Source organism: Paroedura picta, chromosome 2, assembly GCF_049243985.1.
Source record: "Paroedura picta isolate Pp20150507F chromosome 2, Ppicta_v3.0, whole genome shotgun sequence".
NCBI classification, from domain to species: Eukaryota; Metazoa; Chordata; class Lepidosauria; order Squamata; family Gekkonidae; genus Paroedura; species Paroedura picta.
In genome coordinates this window covers 2,043,002-2,069,928 of record NC_135370.1, presented here as the reverse complement: position 1 = coordinate 2,069,928, position 26,927 = coordinate 2,043,002, and the positions used below count along the sequence as shown (strand labels likewise).

Here is a 26,927-nt window from a genome sequence, read left to right as displayed (position 1 = left end):
TGCCCTCTCCAGGCATTTTCCAGCCCACCACTGGAAACCCCGGTGATAAAGGGAGCTGGATCCAACCCATCACTTTGCAATTAACTCGGTGGTTGCTTCAGAGGGGGGAATCCCCCATGTACATGCAAGTACTAACCCAACTGACTATGTGGTATATGCTGTGTATATCTCTTTCTGTGTGCATGCTGTGCCTAGCTAGAGTCAGGAAACCGTTCTTATTTAAAGCAATTAAACTATCACAACCTGCAAAAAATCACATGTTCCATTTTTTATTTAATTAGCTCCAGACTCTTCTGTTATATATAAACCTAATTAGATAATCGTTTTATGTACAAAGTCAACAAGCACTTTAAAAAGGGTTAAGTTACAAATCTGTGAATCCTACAAAGTGCAAAGTTTTAAAACATTTTCCAACATGCTGTACAGAAAACAAATTCAGTGTTGGCCAATATACATACGTACACACTTAGAATTATAAATTTTACCAGTCAAAACTTATTAAAATAATACAAACCGTATATTACTTAACCTTAAAAGCATCCCAAAAAAATACAAGAAAAGTATTGCACAGAAGACTAACAAATATTTTAACGTTGCATGAAGTCTAGTAATATCAAAACACTTCATTCCGTCTAAAATCCAAAGGCATTTTTGGCATTAAGATTAATTTATAATCACAATTGCACAATCAGAATTACCTGTATGAGATTACCCTTTGCCCTTCCTGCTGGAAGGGAGACTGTCCCACTTCAATGCTGAGTGTAGTGTTTTAAGCAAATGCAGAGGCACGTGGAAAGTGAAATTTGATTCAGAAAAATAAAATCAGGCTTAAGTAGCAGCACAATTTCCACAGCAAGTTGCTAAAAAATAGAAGATGCAGTTCTACAAAGTTGTGTGATTTCGAATTGCTGTGGTCTCACTCAATGTCTCCCTTTTTTTCTCCTTGCAACATGTAAAGAACATGCATATAAGTCAGCGAGCTAGAGGACATCTAAAGACATGAAATCAATATGCCAACAGCAGCCAATCCATTCTGAAAGCACCCTGCAATGTTTGCAGTCTGAACTACTTCCTCTCACTTTGAAAATTAGGCTTGTTAACCCCCAAATTTTGCCATTATCATTGTGGAAAGACACCCCCCCCCCTCGTTGGGCTTCCCGGTGATGACCCACACTGGATGGATAACCCACACAGCAGACAGATGCATTGTCAAAGGGAGAAGTCCGTCACCCAGCTGGGAAAAGTACTGCTAAGCAAGTAAAGCCAAAGACCAATTTGAATGTGTTAAAAAAATACATAATTTAAATGCTAAGAGAAACACTCAAATGTCCCTTAACACTGGTTCCCCCCCCCCCCCATTACTATCAGCCTTCTAAAACTGAATTTCTAGAAAAGCTGCTACAGACAAGTCTATGTTTACTTCCTGTCATTCCATTAAATATTCCAGAGTAGCGGTTTTCTTTACTTTTCCAGAACCAAGACCCACTTTCAACCCCAGTCGCCACCACAGGATTCGCCAAATCAGAAGCACACTGGGATGACACGACAGGAAGAGGCGGAGTCAGTCCCTCCAACCTTGTCTGTTCCGCATCTCGTCTTAGCCTCCATGCCACAGCACCCTTGCTCCTGAAACGGCCCCTTTCAGAAAGCAGCAAAAAAATGGTTTCCAGTGTAACGTTCAAAGGCTAACGACTGCTTATTCCCCAAACAAAGCAAGTAACCCAATTATGGCTCAAACAAACCCTATTCAGGATAATCCTGGAGCTTTCACATAATCTGTGGGCTGGCCAGACTCTGGCTCTCCAGATGTCCGTGGACTACAATTCCCAGGTGGCAGGGGCTCATGGGGATTGTAATCCACAGACATCTGGAGAGCCAGAGTCTGGCCACCCCTGTGTAGTAGAACGCTGTCGGAAGCCGGCCACTTGCCGGACAATACTCCTAAATACAGTATTTAACCTTTTGCATGTCATGTTTTGCACATCCACACCCACAACTGGAAACCATGGTCTGGGTTTCCAGCCGCGGTTTGGATGGATATCCAAATCAGGAGGCCATGAAAATATCATGGAAAATTACACTAAGCAGGAAAGCTCCCGATCACAGCTTGGGCTTGAAACTCCTGCTTCGGAGAATGTAGGTTTTGTGTGTTGCCTGAATGGAGTTGCTGTTTTCCTGAAGGTCACCCAAAGGCAATGGCAGCCGAGTCGTAGTTCGGGGTCCTGATTTTAGGCCTGGGCTAAAGTCATCTGGAAAGATGTTTCCTATCCAGGAGCCCCCATGCCAGCAGGCTGAGTTCTGGCCAAGGAGAAAGGTGCTGATTGGATGGGGATCAGTGCCCAGAACACAGGAGAATTTACCTACAGCCGGTGGGACTTCGGTCTCCTGGGTCCTTCCCACCGATTTCAACAGGACTTCGCTTCCATACAGCAAGCAAAATGTTCTTTTTTTTCGGGGGGGGGGGGGCGGTAAGTCCCTTGGTGCTTTTTGCTTTCTTAACACCTGCTGAGATTTGTTCTGCCAGCTACTTCAAATGCTAGTAGTGTTTGAAGTAACGTTCCATGATAACTGCACATTATATAGATTTACTAGTTTATCATCATTCTCTGGAATCTGACCTCTTAGGCCACTCTCTTCTTGAGAAGAAAACGGCAAACATCGAGTGATGCTACAAAATAGGTCAGAGAAGCTTCAAGCCACAGTCTTCTCTCTTAAATTAAATAAATAAACAAGCATTCTGACAGCTTCTTCCCCTCCATGCTTAGGACCATAAAGTTGCAAGAAAAGGAGCCTGAAATCTCCTAAGATAGCCTCTAAAGCAAGGGTGGCCAATGTGCAGCTTGCCAGATGTTTATGGACTACAATTCCCATGAGCCCCTGCCATGCAGGGGCTCATGGGAATTGTAGTCTGTAGACATCTGGCAAGCCGCACTTTGGCCACCCTTCCCTAAAGGCTGCCTCTCCACCCCAGCCCCGGGTTGTAAAGCATCAACGTCTCCTAAAATAAACCAACTAGGCCAGAAATATCTGCTCCTGCTTCGAAATCCAGGGGGAGCATTTACAGAGTGGCCCTGCAAGGTTCATTTCAGGGAAGATCACCAGCTGCTCTGACTTCCTCATATGGAAAACGGGCCAATTTACGTTTTCAGTCCAGTACCCTGAAGTTTCTTTCCACTAAACAAACAAAAGCAAAATCCAAAACATACACACTTCATCACAGATATGTACAGTGAGAGCAAGCCACCACCCTTGGGCCATAAAGACACACTCTACATCAAGCCACCCAAAACCAGATACCCAACTACATGGGTCTAAAAAGGAACCTCTGACTTCCAACATCCACCTTCCGTTCGAAACGTCTCACGGACACACCTTCACGTTCACTAACGCCTTACCGCTTCCAAATTATCTTTGGGAGAGCTACTATACAAACAACTTGCACCAACATCTCTAACTTAATGTGAAACCTCCTTGTGCGTGAATTGTGTTAATCTCTTTGGTCCCACGGCCAGTGGAAGCCTACTCCCCGGCCTCTTTGCGTGTGCAGAACTACGTAACATTTTCAGAGGTTGTGCACTTGGCAAGTACGTGGGATCCGAAGTACAGCTCGGGACCAGGGTGTTTGTGGAGAGAAGGCTTAGACCAGCCCCCACTCAGGCCATTCGCCCAACTGAAAGAGGCCAGAGAGCCCACTGCCGGCCTCATCCCCTCTCCCCTGTGGTCCCAGTCTGAACTGGGCTCCTCTCCTGTCCGTAGAGATATGGTGTCCCATCAGACCCCCAAAAAGACAACTCCCATGTGGACACTTGCTCCCGTACATGCCTTGGCCTTGCCAAGTTACATACATAAACTCTGCATAAAATTTCCTTGTGAATTATCTCATTATTGTGAGTTCAAAGATGGTGGCTGAAAATCATTCCCCACTAAATAACCTGATCCATTCTACAAGATAATGCTGCTCTCAACAGTTTTGAAGGGTACCCCCCCTCCCAATTACGCACCAAACACTTCTAACCCCACCATCTCTTTCCTCAACTCCTACAATGTTGCCATTCCTTTTTAAACATCTAACAAATCAACTGGTGGCAAAAACTTCCAAACAAGCAGAACCAGACAATAAGGGCTTAACGAACCTAAGGCTGATCAATCTAAGAGGTTAGGGAAAAGTATCTCCCAAGCCATTGGCCCAACGGCAACTGCGTGCCCCTCCCTCCCTCCCTCCCTCCCTCCCTCCCTCCCTCCCTCCCTCCCTCCCTCCCTCCCTCCCTCCCTCCAAGACAGTGGAGAACTTCAGCTGGTTGGGGGAGGTATTTTGTGGGGGAGGGAGGGGGGGAAGAAGAGGCAAGTCCAACTGCAGACACGTGACTACTTGGTGCATCTGTAAATGGTCCCAGTGGATCGTGGCCTTTATATTTATATATATATTACAGTGAGCATCAAGAATGCCGTGTATATTGATGACCTTGACAAATATGGTGAATGTTCCAAAAATCAAGGGAACCAAGAGGGATGCAAACAGTCACCTGAGTATTCGGATGGCCGATGCCTAAAGTTTTAGGAGGCTATTTCTGGACATTCACCAACGAGAGTTCTCAAGTGCTCCTAGGCAGGTGGGAATAGCTGATATACAACCCAAAACACACCTTAGTATCCACATACAGGTTTCACAAGCACACAAAATACATATGTTTGCACACATACCATAAACACAATGAGATACATGCCGACACATCAGATCTCCTTATTGCTTCTGAAATATTAACACAAGGATGGAGGGCCGCAGATGCTGTTGGATAATGTGCATAAGACCCTGTGGAAATTGTGCTTTTGCTGCCAACGGAATTGGGGGGAAAATAAACGGAGAAATCTAATGGAAGGAGTGATTGGAAGATTAAATAAAATCTGTGGAGGCAGGAACAGAAATCACACAGAACCTTGAGTGTTATATTCAGTCTCTCCCGACGAAATCTGGCTAATCCGTTTGCTCGATCCCCAGAACTTTCGGGAGAGCTGGCCCGCCCGCATCTGTTCAAAGTAATTCAGAAAAACAAAAGAGGGGGAGGGGAAGGGGAGAAGGGGATAAATTAAATAAAAAACTTCAGACACTGATTCCAGAGAAGCAGAGACACAGGACGAGACGCGGTACACACTCAAGACAACAGAAGTGACAGAACGCACCCTTACAAAATAATTCCAGGCTGAAGCAGACAAACAGCTGAAAACTGAGGCGACCTCTGGACTCTTCTTGAAACTGGGAGAATCATTGCAGGGGCCAGGGGGGGATGTGTTTTTAAATACTGATTTTAAAAGGTCCAATGCAAAAGAACAAAACCAGACTTAACATTTTTTTACCAGAGAGCCAATCTCAACATGACAGGGTTTCTGCTGAAAGCAAATTTGGGGTCAAATAGCCATAAGCTTAACCATGTCTTGGACAGGACCTTGTACAACCGTGTTGACAAGCCTCACGTGCCCCACCTGTCCACGTCCGTGCTAATTCGGAATGAAATCCAAGCAAGTGACAGGTCACAGCCTGGGCCTGCATGTCACAGGCCCACAAGGCCAGTGTATTTAAAGGCATTCCGATTTCTGTGATTAACACACAGCAGCTTTTGGGCAGAAATGCACCAATCAGACCACAGATAATCTGCAAGAAAGTAATACTGCTACAGTGCAATGAGTGAAGGCCTTTGGCTTCCCCAAACCAGTGCATTTTGGATCAGAGGCAACCAGAAGAGGAGTACAAATCAGTGCAAAATAGTTCAGACATTTGAAAGGTGCTCAAACTGCGTGCCCCTCCCGAGACTCGCAAAATTTTCATGGGGTCCCCAGGAAGAGGTAAGTTACCAGTTTTTTCCTGGCATTCTTCTGAAGATGTTTGCTTGCCTTAAATGCACCCTACTAGGCGTCACTGTCAATTAGAAGCAATTTTTGGGACACAAGACGTAATACAATGTGCCATTGATGCAGTGATATCGATACAACATTTGCACATTTGTGGAAACCCACTTAGTGCAGCAGATTAAAGTGCGTGACTTCATGGACACCGTGCAATGGACCCTGTGCCTCACAACTTTACACCCACCCTTGACGGCAACTCATTATTTGCATCGCTGCCCTAAATACAGCCAAGCAGGACATGAAACCTTCTTGGCTGCTCAGTGTCCACCTAAGAATGGATTTCATGAGGTCTTCCTGATCAAGGGGTCAGTGGGGGAGTAAAGTGGGCTGAGGTCCGAGCGCTTAGAGTCAAGGGTTAGGGCAGGCAGAAAGAAAAGCACGCTCCGCTGGTTCCGTTAGTCCGTCCTCGTCAGCCCCCAGGGAAGTACAATTAGTAGATTCCGCCTCAGCCCCCAAAGGCCGAACATTAGTCCACGCAGACCCCGATTCCCCCCCCCCGTGGCCCCCTTCCCCGCGGGGGCTTTAAAGCAAAGAGCCCACAGGAACAGGTTCACAACTATTTCTTCCCGCTTGAAAGCTCAGACCACAGAGGGGACCGCCTGCCCCGCTGGAATGCGGAGATCAGGGAACTTCCCACGGCTCGGTAGAGAAAGTTCCGGAGGGTCGGTTTTACCTCAGCGGGTTTCCCAACACCGACGACAATCAGCTTGCCATCCTCGAGGCCCACCAGGATGTGGCTGTACTCTTTGGTAACGGAGACGCAGCGGATGGGCAGGCGCATGGCCAAGGGAGAGACGCAGAGGCTGAGGCTGCAAGAGAGGGGGAACCGCTGGGTTACAACAGAAGGGGCGGAAGGGGGGTGGGGGGTGGGAGGGGGTCAGCCAGCGGGTGAACGCTGACATTTGCTGGGGAGAGCCTAGCTGGGAACGTCAGGATTCTTCTGGGCACGATCAACACTGGGGATTCCTTCGCTGGGGCAAGCCACATTTTGAAATCTTGAGACTTCTTATGGTTTTAGGACTATGAATAGCCATGTTCAAATAAAAATTCTGGCGTTTACCGAAAATTCTAGCCTTTAACGCCAAAATGCCAAGTTTAGAATGCAAATTCAAGCCTTACGATATGTACGGAACACCTAGCCTTCAAAGACAACCCCCCCCCCCTATTTTTTTTGCTGTCGCTACAGATTTGCTTTGGGGTTCTGTGCCTCCGAGTATGTCCCCCAAAGAGCGCTGCATTCTGCCAATTCCCATCCGCTGGTGGTCCCTGGTCCCTCGACCAGAGCCAGGGGCTTTTCAGTCTCGGCTCCAGCCTGGCGGAATGAGCTGCCAGGAGAGATGCAGGCCCTTTCGGCACTACCTGTGAACAGCGCTCTTCCGCCAGGCGTACGGTTGAGGCCAGCACGAGCAAGCACGACCTCAGATTGGACCCCCTTCCCTCCCCTCCGCTCCTCTTCCCATCAGGGGAAATATTAGATCTTAAGGAACTAAGCAACCGCACTAACCTTTCTACAGAAGCACTACTCTTATCAGTGGAATTACTGGGTTTTGAATGGTTTTAAACTGTGTTTTCATGTTTTAACTGTGTATTAAACCTCTAACATAAGTCAACCTGAGCCTGCTGTGCTGGGAGGGGCAGCCTAGAAATCTACAGTTTAAGAATCTATAGTGTTATCAAGTCTGTCCACCCATCCTCAGCTTCCATTAATAAAAAAAGCAACAGGCAAGTGGCTAGCCTCTGACCACACCTCTCTCTTTCACTGGCCTAAACTCCTTTCCCTCTTACCTGTAGAGGTCTCTCACGGACAAAAATCCCTGCAGGCTTCCCAGGACGACGTATTCTCCAGTCACACAGAGATCCGACACGTCCTCCTTCAGGCTCTCAGAGCCCAAATATTTTCCATTCACAGAATAGAGATGTAGTGCATTCTTGTCCTAGGCAGATGGAGGGTGGGGGGAGGCATTGGTTACCAGATTTTTGCCCTCTGCCTTGAGGTCTTGCTAAGCCTGTGCTAGCTTAAGGCACGTGGGAGGGTGGCTAAGTGGAAACTGCATTCAGCCACAGTAACACGAGAGGGTAAAATGGAGGCGAGGAGACTGACGTGTGCCACATTGGGCTCCCCAGAGGAAGCAGGAGATTAAAACAGAGTGAGAAAGTAAATAAATAAATGCAACTAGATTTGTTGCTGACGTCAGCAGCCACCGTGCCACCAGATCTTGTGGATGCCTGGGGCAGGCAGCTTTATGTTCTTCCTTGCCATCACCCATACAATGCATCATGTGACAGGGTGCACAGGCAAGTAGGCCCCACCCAAATGTCCTTTTCCATTCCATTTTAATGAAATATTTCACGGGCATTCCTAAGGAGAAGAAAAACTGGGGTTTTGTACCCTGCTTTTTACTACCCAAAGGAGTCTCAAAGTGGGTGACAATCGCCTTCCTTTTCTCTCCCCAGAACAGACCCCCTTTGAGGGAGGTGGGGCTGAGAGAGTTCTGAAAGAACTGCTCTGTGAGAACAGCTCTAAGAGAACCATGAGCTGGCTGCATGTGGAGGAGAAGTGGGGAATCAAACTCAGTGTTCTAGATTAGAGGCTGCCACTTTAACGACTGCACCAGGCTGGATCTTTAAGGCCACCTGCACTTGCATTAAGTACCACAATAACAACCCAAACCAGAGATCCGGTGTTATTCAAAAATGAAAAACATGAGCCTGCACACACACACACACACACAGAACAGTCAGGACTGACAGTAAAACAAAGTTACGACTGTGCAGTCGACAATAGCCCAGGTCAATCTGCAGCAAGCCCAGTTTAAGACAACTCAAAGGGTTTGATGGGAGAGAGAAGTTTCCAACAGCTTCCTAAAACACAAAAGGGAAGATCCGAGCCACGGCCCTCAAGTGAAGACTGTCGATGATCTGGGTGCCACCAGCAAAAAGGCTCTGCTGAGCTCTCGGACTACAGTGGCATGTTAAACAGAACACAAGAGAGATCATGTTGGTGAAGGAACCCTGGCAGCCTGATCTCATCCAGAAGGTCTACTCTCATGCAAATGGACCTATGTCCATGTTGACTCACACGGCACTTCATAGGGCAGGGCTGGTCAAACTGTGGTCATCCAGATGTCCATGGACTACAATTATCATGAGCCTCTGCCAGTGACCATGCCGGCAGGGGCTCATGGTAACTGTAGTCCACGGACGTCTAGAGAGCTGCAGTTTGGCCACCCCTTGCACAGAGGGATGTGCTGCGTTCCCATCCCTCTCCACAGTCTATACACCAACTGCAACCTGGAGCGTTGTCCTGTTAGGAAGCCAGCCTGGCTCCAGCTCTGAACATCACTGCAGTCTAAACAGCAAGCACGGGTTAACTCTTCTTCATGACCTGCGGAAAGCAAGAGGGACCAGCAGGGGCTTCCGGAAAAATCGACCTCTTCCTTTCCACAGGTCCTGAAGAACTAACCGTGCTTGCTATTTAACCTGAGCCCGGAACCTCAATCGGTGCTCAAAACCGAGGCTTTCAGCAAGACTATTCACAGAAACACACGCCAGGAAGAGAGCACGTCAATCCTGCTGGACCCTCCTTCCTCCAGGTCAGGGCTGAGAATGCAAAAATGCTAAGTGGGAAGGGGGGGTAAAGGCTGGGGAGGGGGAATCTCTGCGTGGCATTCAGCTCAGGCCAAGAAGGGCAAGGCTTTCTAGGCACCCTCACTCTGCCTGGACCAGGCTGTCTCAACCAGGGTTTCACCAAATCTTGTGGGTTTCCTGACGTCCCTGGGTGGCAGCTAATTAATTTTTAATGTATTTTTTTTAATTTGTTAAACATTTATTGGGTAATGTGATCATATATGGTCATGCTAACTCACTCCTCCCCCATGGTCAACGACGGGCCTGGAGGGGGTGGGAAGGGGAGGGGCCCCGGGTGGGCGTGTCCACAGCACTGCTCCCCAACCCTATTCTGCACAATTGTGCCACTTCTGGGGTTTCTCGAAGCCTGAGGGATGTTTCAGGGGGTTCCCAACGGTAAAAATGCTGAGAAAGGCCGGCTCCGGACCGACACTTTGATTCACATGTGGCAGAGCATGGGGGGAGGGGGAATTTTTCACACAGGAATCATTTAACATGCACCAAGTTGGTATAAACAGTCACATGTTTGGTTGGACTGGCCCAGGGAGAGGCAGCAGAGCCCTTTACACTCTCCCCTGCGGCAACTGGTTGGATTGACCAATTAGATGTTCGAATGCAGGGGGACCGCCAGATCTGTCTGCATAACCATTGTTACTACTTTTAGAGTAGCTTGCCGGAAGGGCGGTATATAAATCAAATGAATAAATAAATAATAAATAATTATTATTAGGTGGGTGTAACTCTGCCACACAAGAAAGAAATACCAGCCCACATGGCTTGTCCCCCCCCCCCGCCTTTTTAAATGCCGAATTAGGGCTGGCACATGTTTGCAGGTGGGCCTGGCTTTGTACGGAAGCCCACGTGCAGCGGGAAGGAAGCGTTCGGAGGGAGCCTTCAGCTTGCAGAAGGGAAGCCGGAGCGAAAGAATGAGGAGCAGGTGCCTTTTTTGGCCTAGGCTGCATTGGTCTGACTCCCACCATCAGCTCGTGGGTTTGGCTGCCGCAGTACCTTGAGTGTTGTCTTTCCTTCTAGACTGGTGTGGACCACGATGTGCCCCTCCCAGGAGACCGCCAGGTTCGGAACCGTGAGCAAGAGGGAGCTCTCGCAGGGCGGCCGCAGAGTCCTCATGTACTGACCCTTCCGGATGGAGTGAACAATCACAGTGCCGTCCTATGAAAACCAGAGAGACAAACGCTAGTCACACGGTAGTCATGCACCTTTTGCCACAGGAGCTCTTCATGGGCTGGATCCAGCCATCGACCAGCAGGAGGCGCTAATGGGGACAGAGCTTTCCCTCATTTCATTCCCCCTCTCTGTCCCCCTCCTCAGTAGTTCTGTACATTTTATAATCTATTAATATTTTTGTATTGCTATTAATTTTATTGTTTTTATTGGGTAGGTGGGTGGGTGGGTAGGTAGGTAGATAGGTGGGAGGGAGGGAAAGAGAGAGAGAGAGAGAGAGAGAGAGAGAGACAGAGACAGAGAGAAAGAAAGAAATCCCCCAACCTGCAAACGTATTAGTCCATGACCAAAGGAAGAAACTTGTTAGAGGTTAAATGCCGGCACTCTTGTTCTTGCCTCCCTGAAGGGATGCATGATGGGAGGATTGCGTTTCCGTTAGCTTTGCCAGTGGGGACTGCTTGTTGTTGTTCCGGCATGTGCAAGAGAGAGAGCTAGACTGAGACTCTCCGTGTTCAGATTTGTAAGTCAGCCAGAAAATGTCAAATAATCTGTGCTTCTGAGTTGTGAACAGAGGTGGGCATGAACCTGGAAAACTGAAGTTGGTTGGAAGTTGCCCTCCAGGCAGACAGTTCTATATTGCACAAAGCAAGGCTGCCTTTTATGTGTGGGTCACAGAGGCAAGCAAGCCTAAAGCCCTTCTTCCCACACAGAGGATGCAGGAGGAGAACACCAAGGACAGCACCCGTGGCAGGAGATCTGTGGAAGGGGCCCTGCAGGGCCTCATGGGAATGGTCATCCATGGACATCTGGAGAGCCACAAGTTGGCCAGCCTGATCTAAGCACTGGCCTTGCTTAGCTTCTGAGCTCTGAGAAGATCTGGCTGGTCCCGACTATAGGGCTGCTACCTAACCATACAACTGCTCTCTATTTATTTATATTTACATTTGGATTTATATACCACCATTCCCGATTGGACTCACAGCACTTTACAAGTAATAAAGGAATAAAAGCACAATAAAACCCCATAATTTCCCTTAATATTATTACAACTACTATTACGGCAGCAGGAGAAAAATCCACTAGCTATCTCCTCCCCTCGTCCAGCCGGGCCAATCTTCCTACTAAAAGAGGCAAGATCTTAAATGTAGACTCAGAAAACCTTTATTGGCATTCACAATCACAATCCAAGGAAGCAAAATGGGTTCAAGACAAACAGAAGTCATTTATTTGGGGTGTGCTTCCTAGGGCACCGGTTACCCTGGCAAGTTTAATGGGATCCTTTTCTGAAAGCATTAATTTGATGAGGAGGGATTGGGAATTGACTCTGGAATTTAAATCCATCAAATATGACTGGATAGAAGCTCGCTGGGGAGAGAAGACTGGACACTCCAAAGCAACACGTGGTCATGGGTCTGGGACTTCCCAACTATGTAGACAGAGTCTCTGGAAGGTGGGAATCTGATGGAATCTTCCCCAGGACACGCTTGAGGGGAAGGAGAAAGGCCCTCCTAGCCAAATGAGAGTTTATAGTTGGATGAAATGCCCCAGAACTGGGGGGAACTGGTATCACATGGGACGGAAGATCAAGTTTGCATTTCGAAGATCAAGGCCTCAAGTTTACGTGAAATTGCCTTGAAAATGTCTTTTTCACTCAGACCCATAAGCCACACAAGATCGAGCCCGATATCTTTCAGTTTAAGTAAAATTCTGTTGTACCAACTGGAAATGTACAAGTTGCTTAGTAGGTCACATAAGAGGCTACCAGAGTAGGCTGAGAAATGAATTCTCAGCCAGCATTTGAAGGTCAGTAGCCAAGCTTTCAAAGTCAGGTGTTGCTGACCTAATTCAACAAGAATCTTAAATGTATAAACTCGTGGGGGGGGGGGGAGCATTAAAAGAAGCGGACAGAGAACCACGAACCCATTTTCCTGGGATGCAAACGCGCAGAAAACCTCAGGAAGTTATTCCGTTTAAAAATAAGCTGACTTATTCACTGGGGATAAAAAGCTGATGGGGCAGGGAGAGGGACTCTACAACCTCACCTTGGCCCCAGAGACCGCCATGTCCAGCTCCGTACTGATGCCAACGCAAGAGACTTCATGGGTGTGTCCATATAGTATCTGCAAAGGTTTAGGAGCCAAACCTGCAGGCGCTCCTCCCTGGTATCAAATAAGAAAAAAAGAATTCGTAAGAGGAAAATATTAAAATATTCAAAAATGTATAATAATGCACTCCCTCCATGAAACGAGATTTCCCAAAGATATTTTCAACATAACACACAGCAGGGCACAGTTTGAGCCCAGGGCCACCTTAAAGATCCACAAGGATTAATTCTGGGCAGAAGCTTTCTATTATCTGGTAAAGTGCTCCTGAACAGTGGATGAGCGAGAGGGTTGGGAGTGTCCTGCATAGTGCAGGGGGTTGGACTGGATGACCCAGGAGGTCCCTTCCAACTCTAGGATTCTATGACTCTAAATTCCGTCTCAACCTCCAGAAGAAGTTCCTGACAGTTAGAGCGGTTTCTCAGTGGAACAGGCTTCCTCGGGAGGTGGTGGGTTCTCCGTCTTTGGAAATGTTTAAACAGAGGCTAGATAGCCATCTGACAGAGAGGAAGATTCTGTGAAGTCAAAGGGGTGGCAGGTGACAGTGGATGAGCAAGAGGGTTGTGAGTGTCCTGCATAGTGCAGGGGGTTGGATTCTATCTTTAACACGCCCGCGGCGGACTAAATAATTCGTTAAGCCCTCAGGCGGAGGGCTTTGTCCGTGATGAGAAATATCTGAAAAAGCAAGCCGTGGCTCACAAAAGCTCCTGCCCTGCCAAAGATTTTGCTAGTCTTTCAGGTACTGTTGAATTCTTGCTTTTTCTACTATAAAAAGGTCATTTCACGGTCAAAAGGAAAGCAGTGCCTTTGTGGGGGCTTAAAAAAGGAAATTGCCCAACCCTTACCCCAGGGTTAATGTTAGACTCTTCTTATGGTACAAAGCGTCTAGGCAACATCTGGGAAGGAATTGTGAGTGATCTTCCCTAAGAGGCGCCTCAGGACTAATTCATGGCAGCCGACATCTCCCTTCCTTCCCCCTGGCTTCCCTTTCCCAACCAAAGAGGCTCCAGGCTCCTTAATAAAACTTCCTTCCAGCCCAAAGCCCCCTTCTTCAGGCACAAACCGTGCTCTTCTCTTAAAATGTCCTGCTGCCGTGAAACGGTGTCAACCCTTAAAGGTGTTAAGTCTTGAAAACCAGTTTGGTTCCTCCACCACAGATTAGCATGGCGAACCCTGAGGGATTCTAGTCACAGCAGGAGGACGCTCTGGAACACGGGTAGGCAAACTGCGGCCCTCCAGACGTCCATGGACTACAATTCCCATGAGCCCCTGCTAGCATTTGTTTGACTACCCCTGCACTAGAAAATGAACAAAAGACTTTTGTACCTAAATGCACAGCCAACATCCTCCAGAGAGGATTACACAAGTCTCCTATTTCTGGTTCCTGTCTTCTCCATGGGAAACAGTTTCTGTGCAGCGGGCGGAGTCCAGCATTACGCAGTGTGAGCGGACCTTCAGACGTTCTCCCCGCAGGCTTCCTCCCCAGGGTTCTCCTGTTCACACACTCACCCAAGCTTCGATCCGCTGAAAGTTCCTTCCAAAGGTTTGCCGAGGCTGACTTACCTGTTGCACTATTTGCCAGATCATACAAGTGGCGTCCCTTGAGCCGGAAATTAAATGGATGCCACAGAAATCCATCGCTAGGCATGTCACAATATCTGTGCGTGAAAGAAAGAGCAACTTAGACACGATTAATGACTCTAAATCTAATATGAGACACAGAGAGAGAGAGAACCAATACTCTATGCACACTGAGGCACCGTTCCAAGTTGTATCAGTCATATAAAGTTGGCTCCAAATTATTAAAATCATCACCATAATTAAATAAATCAGCCAACGGAGAATTTAGTCTGCACACAATGGCTAGTGAGAGTAACAGAGGGCATTTCCGCACCCGTTAAATGTAGTGAAATGCTTATCTTAAGTAGCTGTTATGTTCCGGCCCCTCCATATGATGTCGCCAACATGCAGCATCTGGGCAGTAACTGGCTGGCAACATCCTCCATTTTAAAGCGCTAGTTGGGGAATCGCATAAAGTGGATTCCCCAACCTATTTAGTGTGAGCTACAGGAGAGCAACCAGCAGGCAACCAGCAAAGGGTTGGAGGCTAAAATGCGCTAAAGACACCAGCCTCATTTTGCCCTCGCCCCTCCTCCCTCTCCCTTGCTCTCAGGGACGGAAATGTCTTTCTAAAAAGGTCTAACATCCTGGAGCAATGAATAGACAGACAAGTGTGCAGGCAATGCCAGAAATAATTTTTCCCCAAAAGTAGTAACACAAAGCAATCGTCTCTAGTCCCTCCTCCCAAATCAGGAATGAGATTAATTTTTTTAAGTGTCAAGACTTGTGATTCCATGTGGCGTTCAAAAAGCACCATGCATTTATGATTAGATGCACAGGCGTTTAAATGGAGAACTATGAATTTTAAAGCATAGAGAAAGGGGATTGGCTGCCTGGCTTGATTGACAGGCGGAATAGAGTCGCATGTAAAGCGTGTTGCTCTCTTCCACCATTTCCAGCAGCACTTGGGGAGGGTGAGAAGCATGAAAAGACGTCAGAGTAGAGTGACACAACAAAAAGGTGAGGAGGGGCTTGGAGGGGCGATATTTTTTGCCAATATGCGGAAATGCCCAGAGTTTTTCTCCTCTCTGTAGCTTGCTTCCCACTCATTTCAGTGGACGTTGCATAAAAGGAAAGATCCCAATTTGGACTGTGTAGAATGGAGGCCAGGCCCAGCCACAGAAGTCAAACTCAACCGCTGTATTGAGGGTCAGATCACACAATAGTTTATTTTGGCTACGATTTAGCTTATGTAGCCGGGGTTTGTCTCGCAGTCAAATCCTGGTTGGGACTGATAACTGCTGCTTTCATCAGCTTTGCTCTTTCCCTTTCCTCCCTCCCAGAATTTTCCCCAGCATGCCTTGCCATGGGGGGCAGTCCCAGGAAAGAAGTCAGATTAGGCCAGGATATCTATGCTCATAGATCCCCTTAAAATCACCGTGTCTGTTTCTTAGCACAGTGTTCCACTGAGGTCTTGTGAAACTATGTTAAGAGAGCTCAGAGGCCTCAGGTGGGTATGAGAGCAGGAAAGGTCAGGGGTTTCAGGCACTTACAGGGGAATGCAAATAGGACAAGCAAGAAAGGAAAGAGAATGAGAACAGGAGATCCCACCCACCCAGTTCTTCTCTGTCTCCTCTCTTTTTACATCATATTATTTATTGATTATCTTATTTATTTAAATTTTACACCATCCATTCTTTACGGCTCTAGACGGTTTTACATGGAACACTGCATAAATCGAAAGAAGTTCAGTCCTCAGGTTTGGGGTGGCTGACCCTGGGCCTAAATCCACAAGGGGATAAGCGGGAGCACCAAAACAGGGGCAGGCATCATCCTGCATCACCCTATTTCCATCAGGGATTCCATTCAACATCCTTCGTGTGACACAACTTACCCATGTGCCTGATGTGCTGGGCCACCAACTTCCCCTTGGCAAGCGAGGCCACTCTGATGCTGTTGTCCCAATGTCCTCCACTAAAAAGGAGCTTGGCATCATGGGACACGACAAACAGCTTGGGGGTGATCTCCAGGCCTGGTGCAAACGGCCCACTCACGGTTCGCTGCGTTCTGTTGGCATGAAGACCTGCATTATCCACTAGTTCAAAATGTGTCGCCTCGATCACTGCACAGTGCAGGGGTGGCCAAAGTGTGGCTCTCCAGATGCCCATCGACTACAATTACCATGAGCCCCTGCCAGGGAATTGTAGCCCACGGACATCTGGAGAGCCACGATTTGGCCACCTGTGGTGCAGCGGTTCCAACATCTTCCAGTATTCCAAAAGGACTTAAAAAGAAGACTGCACTCTGGACACAGTTGGGCAGTAAAGCTAAAATAGATTTGTGTTAAAAGTAGGAAACATCATTGACTTTAGTTGCCTGCTCTTAGTGACCCTCGCATTGACCAGTAGGGCAATCAGTGCAGCAGCCTGGACGTGGGCCTTGCTTCGGCAGCACACGTACTAAAATTGTACTTGGGGCTGGCCCTCACCACACAAAGGCTGGTTGCCAGAGAGAGGGGAGGAGACGGTTGCAGTAAACAGGCCAGGTGACCACTCCTGTCTTTTGCACGAACCCACCTCTCTTGGGGTTGCGATGGGTCAGACACGACTTTGCACCTAACAACAATAACAACCTCTCTTGGTCACCTGCAACATGAGCAAGACCATATAATCTTCCATAGGATTGCAGGTGCAGGCAGCAAGGCTGCCTCTAATTTCCCCCCCTGTGAGCAGCTCATATCCTGAGCAGAATCAAACTTATAAGGGCCACAGGCAGGGCAAGACTCTGCACAGCTCCGGAATGCTGCTGAGCGGGGCTTCCTGTGGGAATGAGCAGCTGCTCTCACACGCAGGGATCACTGGGTGCAGGTCTGAGGGTGAGACGGAGTTTCCTTTCAGGAACCACATTTAATAACTTTGCAAAGCTGAGCTGAATCCCAGACTGGCCAGGGATTCTGGGGGGGGGGGCATCTTCTGGGCATGGAAATGGGGTCACTGCGGATGGGCAGGTAGTTGTGAATTTCCTGCAATCTGCAGGGGTTGGACTAGATGACTCTGGAGGTCCCTTTCAACCCTGATTATATGGAATATTAATTGGAGACTTAAAAGGGTAAGGGTTATATTCATAACCACTGCATTACACAGTCTCTGAAAGCAGTACTAATACTAGATGTTCAAGAGCTTGTTCATCACTAGATTCACATCTGATAAAGCCATTAGCATTTCATACCTTGCAGCTAGAAAGTGAGAATCGTGATCAAAGATAATAACCTGCACCTTAAACTGATGCTGGGAACTAGTAGGAAGCCCATGAATTTGATCCCAAATGGGCATAATGCACACAGGACCCCTTAACAGACCAACCATTTATTATTATTATTATTATTATTATTATTATTATTATTATTATTATTATTATTATTATTATTAAACTTTTATTCCGCCGTTCCCTGAGGCTCACGGCGGTTTACAACATAAAAATTACAATAAAACCCATAGTTAAAACCATTAAAACCAATCCACACTATCAACTACTGCATTATGCACAAAATGAAGTATCCAAGTTGCCTTCAAGGACAGCCCCAAGCACAGAGCATTACAGTAGCCCAGCTTCCATGTTATCCAAGCATGGGCCAGCGTGGCCAAGTGAGCAAAGTCTAGAAAGGAAGACAATTTCTTACGAAGACAAAGCATTTCAAGCAACAGGGCTGACTGGAATTCCAGAATGCAAGGCATGGCTCTAGGAGCATCCGCCAAACTTTCCAGCACCTCCTCTCATCCTAACTAACACAAGGGGGAGATGTACATACATGAGCTCAACACTGGAACATCCGACCTCGCTCCAAAGGACCTCACCCACTATCCATCTGCAAGGTCAGGACAGTTTGCGTTGTGTGTGTTCCTCCCTCCCCCTCTTCTCTCTTAAAGGTTTTCACAAGCACACTCTGCCCAGGTAGAAAGGGGAAAAGTGACCCAATTCTGTGTACATCTGGCCTCTGAAGACATAAGCCTGTGGTATTGTTTTTCCCCCCACCTCAGACAGAACCACACCTCCCTTTTGGCCATTACTCACTTGGGATTTGTCACCGTTGGATCTCTGATGAACGTGAAGTAATTGGAGATATTCCTGTCATAAGGCAGCCACCCGTGGGTTCCAATGAGGCAATTCACACTTAAAGTCACCTTCAAAGAGAACAGGCTGGATGTAAAGCAACACATGGCCAAAGTACCCAACTTTGTTCACAGCCTCATTCTCTTCGGTCAGCCCAGAGAACAATAATAAGAACGTAACAGAAGCCATATTGGATTAGGCCAATGGCCCCTCCAGTCCAACCCCCTGTGTCCCACAGTGGCCAAAACTCACGAGCCACCAGGAGGCCCACCAGTGGGGCCAGAACTCCAGGAGCCCTCCCACTGTGTCCCCCTAAGCACGAAGAGCACAGAGCATCCCTGCCTCAGACAGAGCGTTCCACCTAGACCTAGCCATCTACTCCAGAGGTTAAACAATCCCCTCTTGAAGTTGTCTTATGCTTGTGATTGCCACCACTTCTTCATTAGAAGAACAATTTATCTACCCCCAGAAGCCCCTCCCCAACATCCCCCTCCCCCCCAAAAAAATATCTCCATGTGTTTCCTAGCCAGGAGCTGGCAACTCTAGCTCTGTCTCTTGTTTTATGTGCAGCACCTAATTAATGTCAGCTCTCTGGAAAGCAAGTAAACGGAGAAATACTGTCTCATCAGCCAGGCAACAATCCAAAGTGCCTCAGTCAGGGGCAGGCTTAGGCCCCAGGCACGAAGGTCGCCATCCAGATCTCTCTGCCGTTCCTCCGTGACGGCCCTCCCAGCGCGAGCTTTCCCGCAGGCCTGACTCACCAAGTACTCGGGGCTCCCCTGCGACATGAAAGAGCGGGACTGGTTCCTGGGGACCACGGCCTTAACGATGGGGACGCCATCACTGATCCCCTACAAAGAGAGGAGAAGCCCCTTGAGTCGGCAACGTTAAGAGACCATACACATGTATTTACAGAGCTCATGGAAACGGACCTGGGCACAGCCTGGCTGGCTCTCCAAACAGGAGACTCGGATGCTTCTGATTCTCCTTTCTCCTGGGGGTGCCAAATGCCCCAAGTCCAATCCCGGGCACCTTCAGGAGAGGCTCTGCCAGGCTGAGGGGCTACACTGGAGAACTGGAGGGCTCTGATCCAGCAGCAGGCAGCTCCATGGGTGTCCGACATCGCACACACTCCTGAAACCCAGACCACTCACTAACGTCCAAACCCAGCCTTCCCTTTGGGGCCTCCTCTGACACCCCCCGACCTGTACCCCAACACTGGCCGAGTCTGCTCTACTGCCCGATCTGCAATGGAGACACTGCTTCCGAGCTTTGTTTTAGTGTCTGCAGTAGCCATAAACCCTGGGGGGGGGGGGAGAGGGGTCCCTTTCAAAAGGAAAACTGCCGGATCTTTCGCAACAATATAAGAGGACTGAAAGGGATTCATTACTGGGGACTCTGCAGTAATGATGGACATAGTAATACGGCAGTCAGAGCCACTGCAAATGCAGCTGGGAGCCCAAAGGCAGCTCTGTGGGGCCTGGCAGTCCCTAGGGAGGGTTCCAGAAGGGAGGGTTCCAGAAGAGAGAATTCTGAAGGGACAGCTAGTCCGACGGGGAGCGGAAGAGGTCAGAGAGAAACTTGGCATCAATATATCCATCCATCCCCCTTCTATGTATATATGCCACTTTTCCCTAGGAGTCTCAAAGTGAGGCCTTCCCTTCCTCTTCCCACAACAGACACCCTGTGAGGGAGGAGAGGCTGAGGGAGCCCTGAGATTACTGAAGAAGAAGAAGAAGAGTTGGTTCTTATATGCTGCTTTTCCCTACCCGAAGGAGGCTCAAAGCGGCTTCCATTCTCCTTCCCTTTCCTCTGCCCACAACAGACACCCTGTGAGGTGGGTGAGGCTGAGAGAGTCCTGAGATTACTGAAGAAGAAGAAGAGTTGGTTCTTATATGCTGCTTTCCCCTACCCGAAGGAGGCTCAAAGCGGCTTCCATTCTCCTTCCCTTTCCTCTGCCCACAACAGACACCCTGTGAGGTGGGTGAGGCTGAGAGAGTCCTGAGATTACTGAAGAAGAAGAAGAGTTGGTTCTTATATGCTGCTTTCCCCTACCCGAAGGAGGCTCAAAGCGGCTTCCATTCTCCTTCCCTTTCCTCTGCCCACAACAGACACCCTGTGAGGTGGGTGAGGCTGAGAGAGCCCTGAGATTACTGAAGAAGAAGAGTTGGTTCTTATATGCCGCTTTTCTCTACCCGAAGGAGGCTCAAAGCGGCTTCCAATCGCCTTCCCTTTCCTCTCCCCACAACAGATACCCTGTGAGGGAGGGGGGGCTGAGAGAGCCCTGAGATTACTGAAGAAGAAGAAGAGTTGGTTCTTATATGCCGCTTTTCTCTACCCGAAGGAGGCTCAAAGTGGCTTCCAATCGCCTTCCCTTTCCTCTCCCCACAACAGACACCCTGTGAGGGAGGGGAGGCTGAGAGAGCCCTGAGATTACTGAAGAAGAAGAAGAGTTGGTTCTTATATGACGCTTTTCTCTGCCTGAAGAAGTCTCAAAGCGGCTTCCAATTGCCCTCCCTTTCCTCTTCCCACAACAGACACCCTGCAACGTAGATGAGGCTGAGAGAGCTCCGATATTACTGCTTGGTCAGAACAGCTTTATCAGCGCTGTGATGAGCCCAAGTTCACCCAGCTGTCTGCACGTAGGGAAGGAGCGGGGAATCAATTCCAGTTTGCTGGATTAAAAGTTGGTGCTCTTGACCACTACACCAAGTTGGCTCTCTTGGCTAGCCAATTATATTGATGCTAGCTTCAAAGCCCATTCCTAAGAACCAGCTTTGAAATGCTCCCGCCCACCCATACTGTTTAAGGTGGCTTTGGGCCGCTAGGACTCTGGAGCAGCTTGCAGGCGGATCAAGCGGTGCGGGCAGGGGCTGGCCAGCTCATCAGCAGGCCTGGGACAGAGCTTGTTAGCAGGGCAGGACAGGACGAAGCTCATTAGCAACCCAGGACAGAGCTTGTTAACAGCCCTGAGGGAGCTCGTTAGAAGCCCAGGATGGGGCAGAGCTTGTGAGCACAGAGCAGGTGGGAGGTCGTGAGCATGGTGGGACAGGAGCGAGGTTGTTAGGAGGCCGGGACGGAGGTCATTAGCGGCTTGGAGGGCTCGCCCCCTCCACCACCACCCTTCACCCAGGGGCCTCTCCCCTGACCTGCTGCCGCATCTGAGAGCAAAGTGGCTAGCTCTCAGGAACGGAGGGCAGGAGCTGTAAGGGCAGGGCCAATCAGGGTGCGGCCAGCTTTGCTGTCTGCACCCTGATAGGCCCTATTCCAACTCAGACACCCGGACACGTTCCACCCCCCAGGCTGTTTCACAAATATTAAGAGGAACAATGGATAAGGATAAAGTATGCTTCCTGCATGTGACTCTGCCATGCAGTAAATAAATAAATAAATATATATATATATATATATAAAAAATAAAACTTGATGCTTTGCAGAATGCAAGCCGCCATCCCGTTTGCTGTTACCGCAATGAAGAAGGACTTCAGTTCCGGGAGATGCTGGAAGAGGTTGAGGCTGGAGTTGTCACTTCCACTCTGCTTCTGCACCACTTCCTCAGCAGACAGCCGCACGGGGTGAGGCTCCTGAGGGCCGAATCGCAGCCGGGGCGGGAGACAAGAGTTACACACAAGCATCTCCTTAAGGCCTTCTCACCCCAACATGCCCGTTAATTTCAGCCGGCTCGGGCACAGCTAAATACATCGGGTTTGAGTGGTAAGCTGAGCTGAGGGCGGGTGTGGGGGCTGACTCAAACCACACATAGTTTCAGAGGAGGGCAGGGCAAGGTGCACGTCTGCCCTCCCGAGAACAAGCCAGTCTCTGGCCAAACTGATTTCCAGCTGCACCTGCAGTGGCACAGCTGGAAATCTCTTTGCTTCAGGCCCTTCTACTGGCAGCCCTAATTGGGAGCAGCTCTAAGCCTTGCATATTCTCCCACTTCTGCTGCCCACGGTGCGTGAGAGGAAGCACCCAAGCGACAAGATCCCTGGGTTATGTGACTGCAGGATCTTTCCTGCCCTGGATTCTGTGGAGGCCAAAGGAGTTACCTTCAGCAGCTGGCAAGGTGTTTGGCCAAAGTTGTTAATCATCCCTTCTAAAGCTTTTCTTTCTTTCTCGTCAGTCAAGGCATCCAAATCCACAGCTCCTGAAAGGAGGGGGAGGGGCAAGAAAAACAAACACATCTGAGCAATTAAAGTGATGTCCACCGGCCATGCCCCCCCGCCACACCCGCAGAAATCACACGTTTACAGGCTGCATGACATCACTAAAAAAATGCTTGCTAAATAAAAAGCGAGGTTCATTTGGGGGGGTGCCGTACTTTGCCAATGGGGGGAGTGCAGCTGACTCAGTTCTTCCCTCCCATTCTTTTTGCATTGTGTGTGAATTCAACAAGGCCCCCACAGACCAGACTGATGAGCAGAAAGACACTCTTGTCAATCAGTCCTCCTGTGCTCTAGAGCAGTGGTCCCCAAGCCCCGGTCCAGGGACCGGTACCGGTTCGTGGATCAGTCAGTACCGGGCCACGGCTCCTCCTCGTCCTCCTCCCTACCGGCTGCCTCGAGGGTTACTTCGCTGGCTCACCTTTGGTGCTCTCCAGCGGCCACCATGGCTGGGGCTCCCCCTCGGCATGACACTGCACAGCTGCTGCTGGCAGCTCCCCCCAGCGTTGATCGGTCCCCGATGATAAAAAGTTTGGGGACCACTGCTCTATAGTAATCCTGGGGCTACTAGCAGCCTAAATGAGAATGCCTGTTGTATCAAAGTGCTTCTGAATGTGTGACCCAGTGGCACAGTTCCCTGCCAGTGGCGGCCCCTCAAAGATCTTCAGGGATGGAGACCCCTACTGAGCCACAACGGCTAAACCAAGCCTCCCCAGCCAGGGCAGTGGCCCTTTGCCAAGAAGTGGGAGAGCAAACAGTGGAGGACAGCTGTGGGCCTCACTGCCCACTTAGGAGCTTTTCAGCGGAGCTAGAATGCTGGACCAGACGGAGCCTCGGTCTGATCCAGCAGAGCTCTCCTTATGCCCACAGCAAAGCGACAGGAAGGGGCACTCCTAGCCGGCCTGCTCCTGCTGGGCCACTTTAACATCTCACCCGTCAGACCCCACACTGTGCGGAAGGCGTCCTTCAGTACCTTCGTAAGTGCAGTAGTAGAAGACGTTCAGTGCCTCTACGGCCGCCGGCCCCCGCTGTTTGTAGCCAAAGATGAGATCTATCCACTCGTGAAGATGAGCAGACACATAGTCTGACTCCTAAACAGAGAGGAGGGGGAAAAGGTTTCGGCAAATGATTTGGCCAGTTCTCTCTCTCTCTCTCACTCTCTGTCTCCCCCCCCCCCATTTTGAAATAAAAGTGTAGATATAAAATTTACAGTTCATCTTCAATTATAAAAACAATAGTGTATGTAGCTGCTTTGGGTGCATCCTTTAGTCCCTGACGGGCTGATGGGGAAAACATATTCATGGGTGCCAAGGAGGGAAAGGAGGCGAGGCAAGGCCCATGAGTCAGGGCTGGCTTCCAAAGTGGGAGGCCTATCATGGCAGCACAGACGCTCCCACCAAAAAAGGAATAACCGGAATGAAAAGGGGGGAAACATAATCGAGTTCTGACTTCATCACTGCTTATACTGGAAGCTCGGAGGCGGCGGGTGTGAAGTAGCTTTTCTTTTTTGTTGTTGTGGCTTGAGTCAAGACCCTGTTCTCAAATTCACATGTTCTTGCCACGAGCTGTGTACTAGATTGTATTTTGGAGGGGTGGATATATTTTTATACTCTGTTTTTATACTTGGCTCCTTTGGCCTGTGGGGTTTTGTGTGCGTTTGTGCGTGTGTGTGATTTTATGTTCTGTGATGTGATGCTCTGGTGTTCATCAGTCTCCCTTGAATTCTCTCCCCTGTTATCTCTTATCTCTCTGTACTGGCCTTGGATGGCACCAGTTTACGCAGGCTTGTTAGTGTGGGAATGTAGTTAATATAATGTACCTGGTTAATATGTGCCAAGTTTCAAATTCTGGAAGAGAGGTCGGGGATGTCTACATAGAGGCGCTGGCTTTGTAGTTAACTCAGTTTCAGCAAGGAAACTTCCTCACATCTACTTCACCTGCTTCCCCAATAAAGAGATTTCTTTTACGTCAAGAGTCTGCTTATGGGAAATTCAGGAGAACACCGACCGCTGGCTTCAGCCCGAAGGCAGCGACTCACCAGAGCCTTCCTGTGCTTAGAAATGAAGTCCTCCGGTGACTGGGCCCATTTTGGGAGGATGACATCGCCCACCACTTCTTTGGAGATCTGAAGCTGGCCCAGATTAAAATCTAAAAGCAACACAAGGTCAGCAGCTATTGATATCATCAAACAATTATACATTTATTAAAATATGAAGTTTTTCCCAAACCAGGGGACAGAAGGGCAGGTGGGTGAGGAAGAAAATCTAACACACTCTACTCTGGAAATGTATGCTCTGGTACTGGGCAGGGGGGTTGCCACAAAATGGCCTTAGAACAGGGGTAGTCAAACTGTGGCCTTCCAGATGTCCATGGACTACAATTCCCAGGAGCCCCCTGCCAGCATTCGCTGGCAGGGGGCTCCTGGGAATTGTAGTCCATGGACATCTGGAGGGCCGCAGTTTGACTACCCCTGCCTTAGAACCTAATTCATTATATGTCATTTTGGCTTTTTGATTTTCTTTCCCTGGGTCGGAGTCAAGCGCATCACTTCAGCAGCATAATCCAGCTGTCTCCCCCGAGAGAAAAGGGAGGCAGGACCAGCATTATTGACCGGATGGTTGTACCGTTCAGATTCTCCAGGAACTCTGGGAAGTAGAAGAACTCTGGGATCAGCTCCTTGACGTCGTTTGGGTTGTCCATGAGAGCTTGCCAGGTGGCGGGGATGGAATGGAACTGCCGATCGGCACAGTCAAACCTGTGGGTCAGAACACACCCTGATGCATTGGGTGTCAACGTTTGGGGCAATGCAGATTTGAAGAAGTAAAAAGACAAACTGCAGTGAGTCATGCAGACATCAAAGTGAAATTCACTTTCAAGTGCACACAAGCTCTTGACCAATCCTACAGTCCTTGTAGGGACATTGATTCCACAGCACACAGTGACTCTACCCCCCATTAAAGCTTTCACCAGCCGCCTCAATGGAGGGGCGATCTGTGTACACATCAGAGGGGATTTGCAAGCTTCAGATGCCACTCAAATGAGCAGCCAACTCCTTATGCTTCCCAGTCCTAATGCAGGTCCGGAACAGGCAGACGAGTGCATGGTGGGATGCTGGCGGGGCTAACATATCCCTACAAGATGCACATTTCAACAAACGACTTGCATGTCATCTCCTCCTTGTTCTTTAAAATGAAAATCAATTTATAAGACACAACTTTTTGTGCAGTTCAGTAACTATATTATACACATACTTGGGTTGTCTCTCTCCTACAAACCCCTCCAAGAGGGCATCCATGGGGCCTCACCTTCCTCTGCCTCCAGCACTCCCCCTCCAAAAACCTGGTGCTGTGGGTGTACCATGAGGGGGAGGGGTGGGGGATGCTGGCCAGAGGTCGTACAGTGCAAAACTATCCCTCCTTCCTCTTGCATGGACAGAAAGCTCAACGCAAGCAGAAAAGAGGGCAAAGGGGCAGAAAGACCCGTTTTCATATGTGCCTCGCCCTCACGGTTCAGTAGAGCCAGCCGCATGCAAATGAAATAGATTTCAAGTCGAGGCATTCTGCATCGTGAGACATTCCGTCTTCCAGAAGAACGTTCAAGCCTTGGTCGCCTGACACACAGAGCTACCTTGCACCAAATCAGACCTCTGGTCCTTCAAGGGCAACCTTGTCTACTCAAGGTGAGCAGCAGGTCTCCAGAGTCCCTGGCCAGTCTTTTCACGCCCCCCATGACCTGATCTTCCCTGGGGACTGAACCTTGGGCCTTCTGCACACCAAGTGGATGCTCCACCCCCGAGCCACGGGCCCTCCCCGAGGTTGCACTTGGCATAAGGATAGCCCACCCCCGGGTAACTCCAGCCGCCAAGCAGGAATCGCACTCGTTCCTCTCGTACCTGCCGCTCTGAAGCTGGATGTGCAAGGAGGCAAAGGGCTCCACCCGAATGAGGTAGTGCATGACCCCAGCAGCATTCGAGTAGTGGGTGCCGTAATGGAACTTGTCAACGATTCCCAGGGGGTCCTCAAAATTCTCGTATCTAAAAGAATAAAGAGGATAAAATCTTTATTCTAAGTATTCCACAGCTGCTAATTTCCATTTATGAAGGAAAAGGCTTCCTCTTCATCATCATTATTATTTTTAACCCTCTTGGGAAATGAAGAACAACGTTTGAGTCCTGTGGCCTCTTTTAGACCAACAAAGTTTTATTCTGGGCATAAGCTGTCATGTGCCTGCACGCTTGAGCAGGTATGTCGAAGCAGAAGTCCCCAACCATTCCACAGAGGTAGAG

At 49.0% G+C, this 26,927-nt stretch overlaps 1 protein-coding gene and 1 long non-coding RNA gene across 6 annotated transcripts in view; both read right to left on the bottom strand.

The window, feature by feature from the left end:
- Positions 1-253: 253 nt before the first annotated feature.
- LOC143828996 (uncharacterized) lies at positions 254-2,901 on the bottom strand. Its single transcript, XR_013227963.1, has 2 exons — positions 1,891-2,901; positions 254-1,792 (listed from the first exon to the last, which is right to left on the bottom strand). It is a non-coding gene; the product is annotated as an uncharacterized LOC143828996 (long non-coding RNA).
- Positions 2,902-4,250: 1,349 nt separating this feature from the next.
- Positions 4,251-26,927, bottom strand: part of NBEAL1 (neurobeachin like 1) — a 131,700-nt gene continuing 109,023 nt past the window's right edge. For all 5 annotated transcript variants that reach the window (XM_077319201.1, XM_077319204.1, XM_077319205.1 and 2 more), the window contains 15 exons: positions 26,535-26,675; positions 25,267-25,397; positions 24,681-24,790; positions 23,616-23,733; positions 22,529-22,626; positions 21,950-22,066; positions 19,244-19,333; positions 18,444-18,553; positions 16,267-16,439; positions 14,376-14,470; positions 12,753-12,869; positions 10,537-10,698; positions 7,687-7,835; positions 6,575-6,710; positions 4,251-5,025 (listed from right to left, as the gene is read on the bottom strand). In XM_077319201.1, the coding sequence (XP_077175316.1) occupies positions 4,924-5,025; positions 6,575-6,710; positions 7,687-7,835; positions 10,537-10,698; positions 12,753-12,869; positions 14,376-14,470; positions 16,267-16,439; positions 18,444-18,553; positions 19,244-19,333; positions 21,950-22,066; positions 22,529-22,626; positions 23,616-23,733; positions 24,681-24,790; positions 25,267-25,397; positions 26,535-26,675 (1,849 nt within the window). In that variant the 3' untranslated portion in view covers positions 4,251-4,923. The remainder of the gene's footprint in view (positions 5,026-6,574; positions 6,711-7,686; positions 7,836-10,536; positions 10,699-12,752; positions 12,870-14,375; positions 14,471-16,266; positions 16,440-18,443; positions 18,554-19,243; positions 19,334-21,949; positions 22,067-22,528; positions 22,627-23,615; positions 23,734-24,680; positions 24,791-25,266; positions 25,398-26,534; positions 26,676-26,927) is intronic.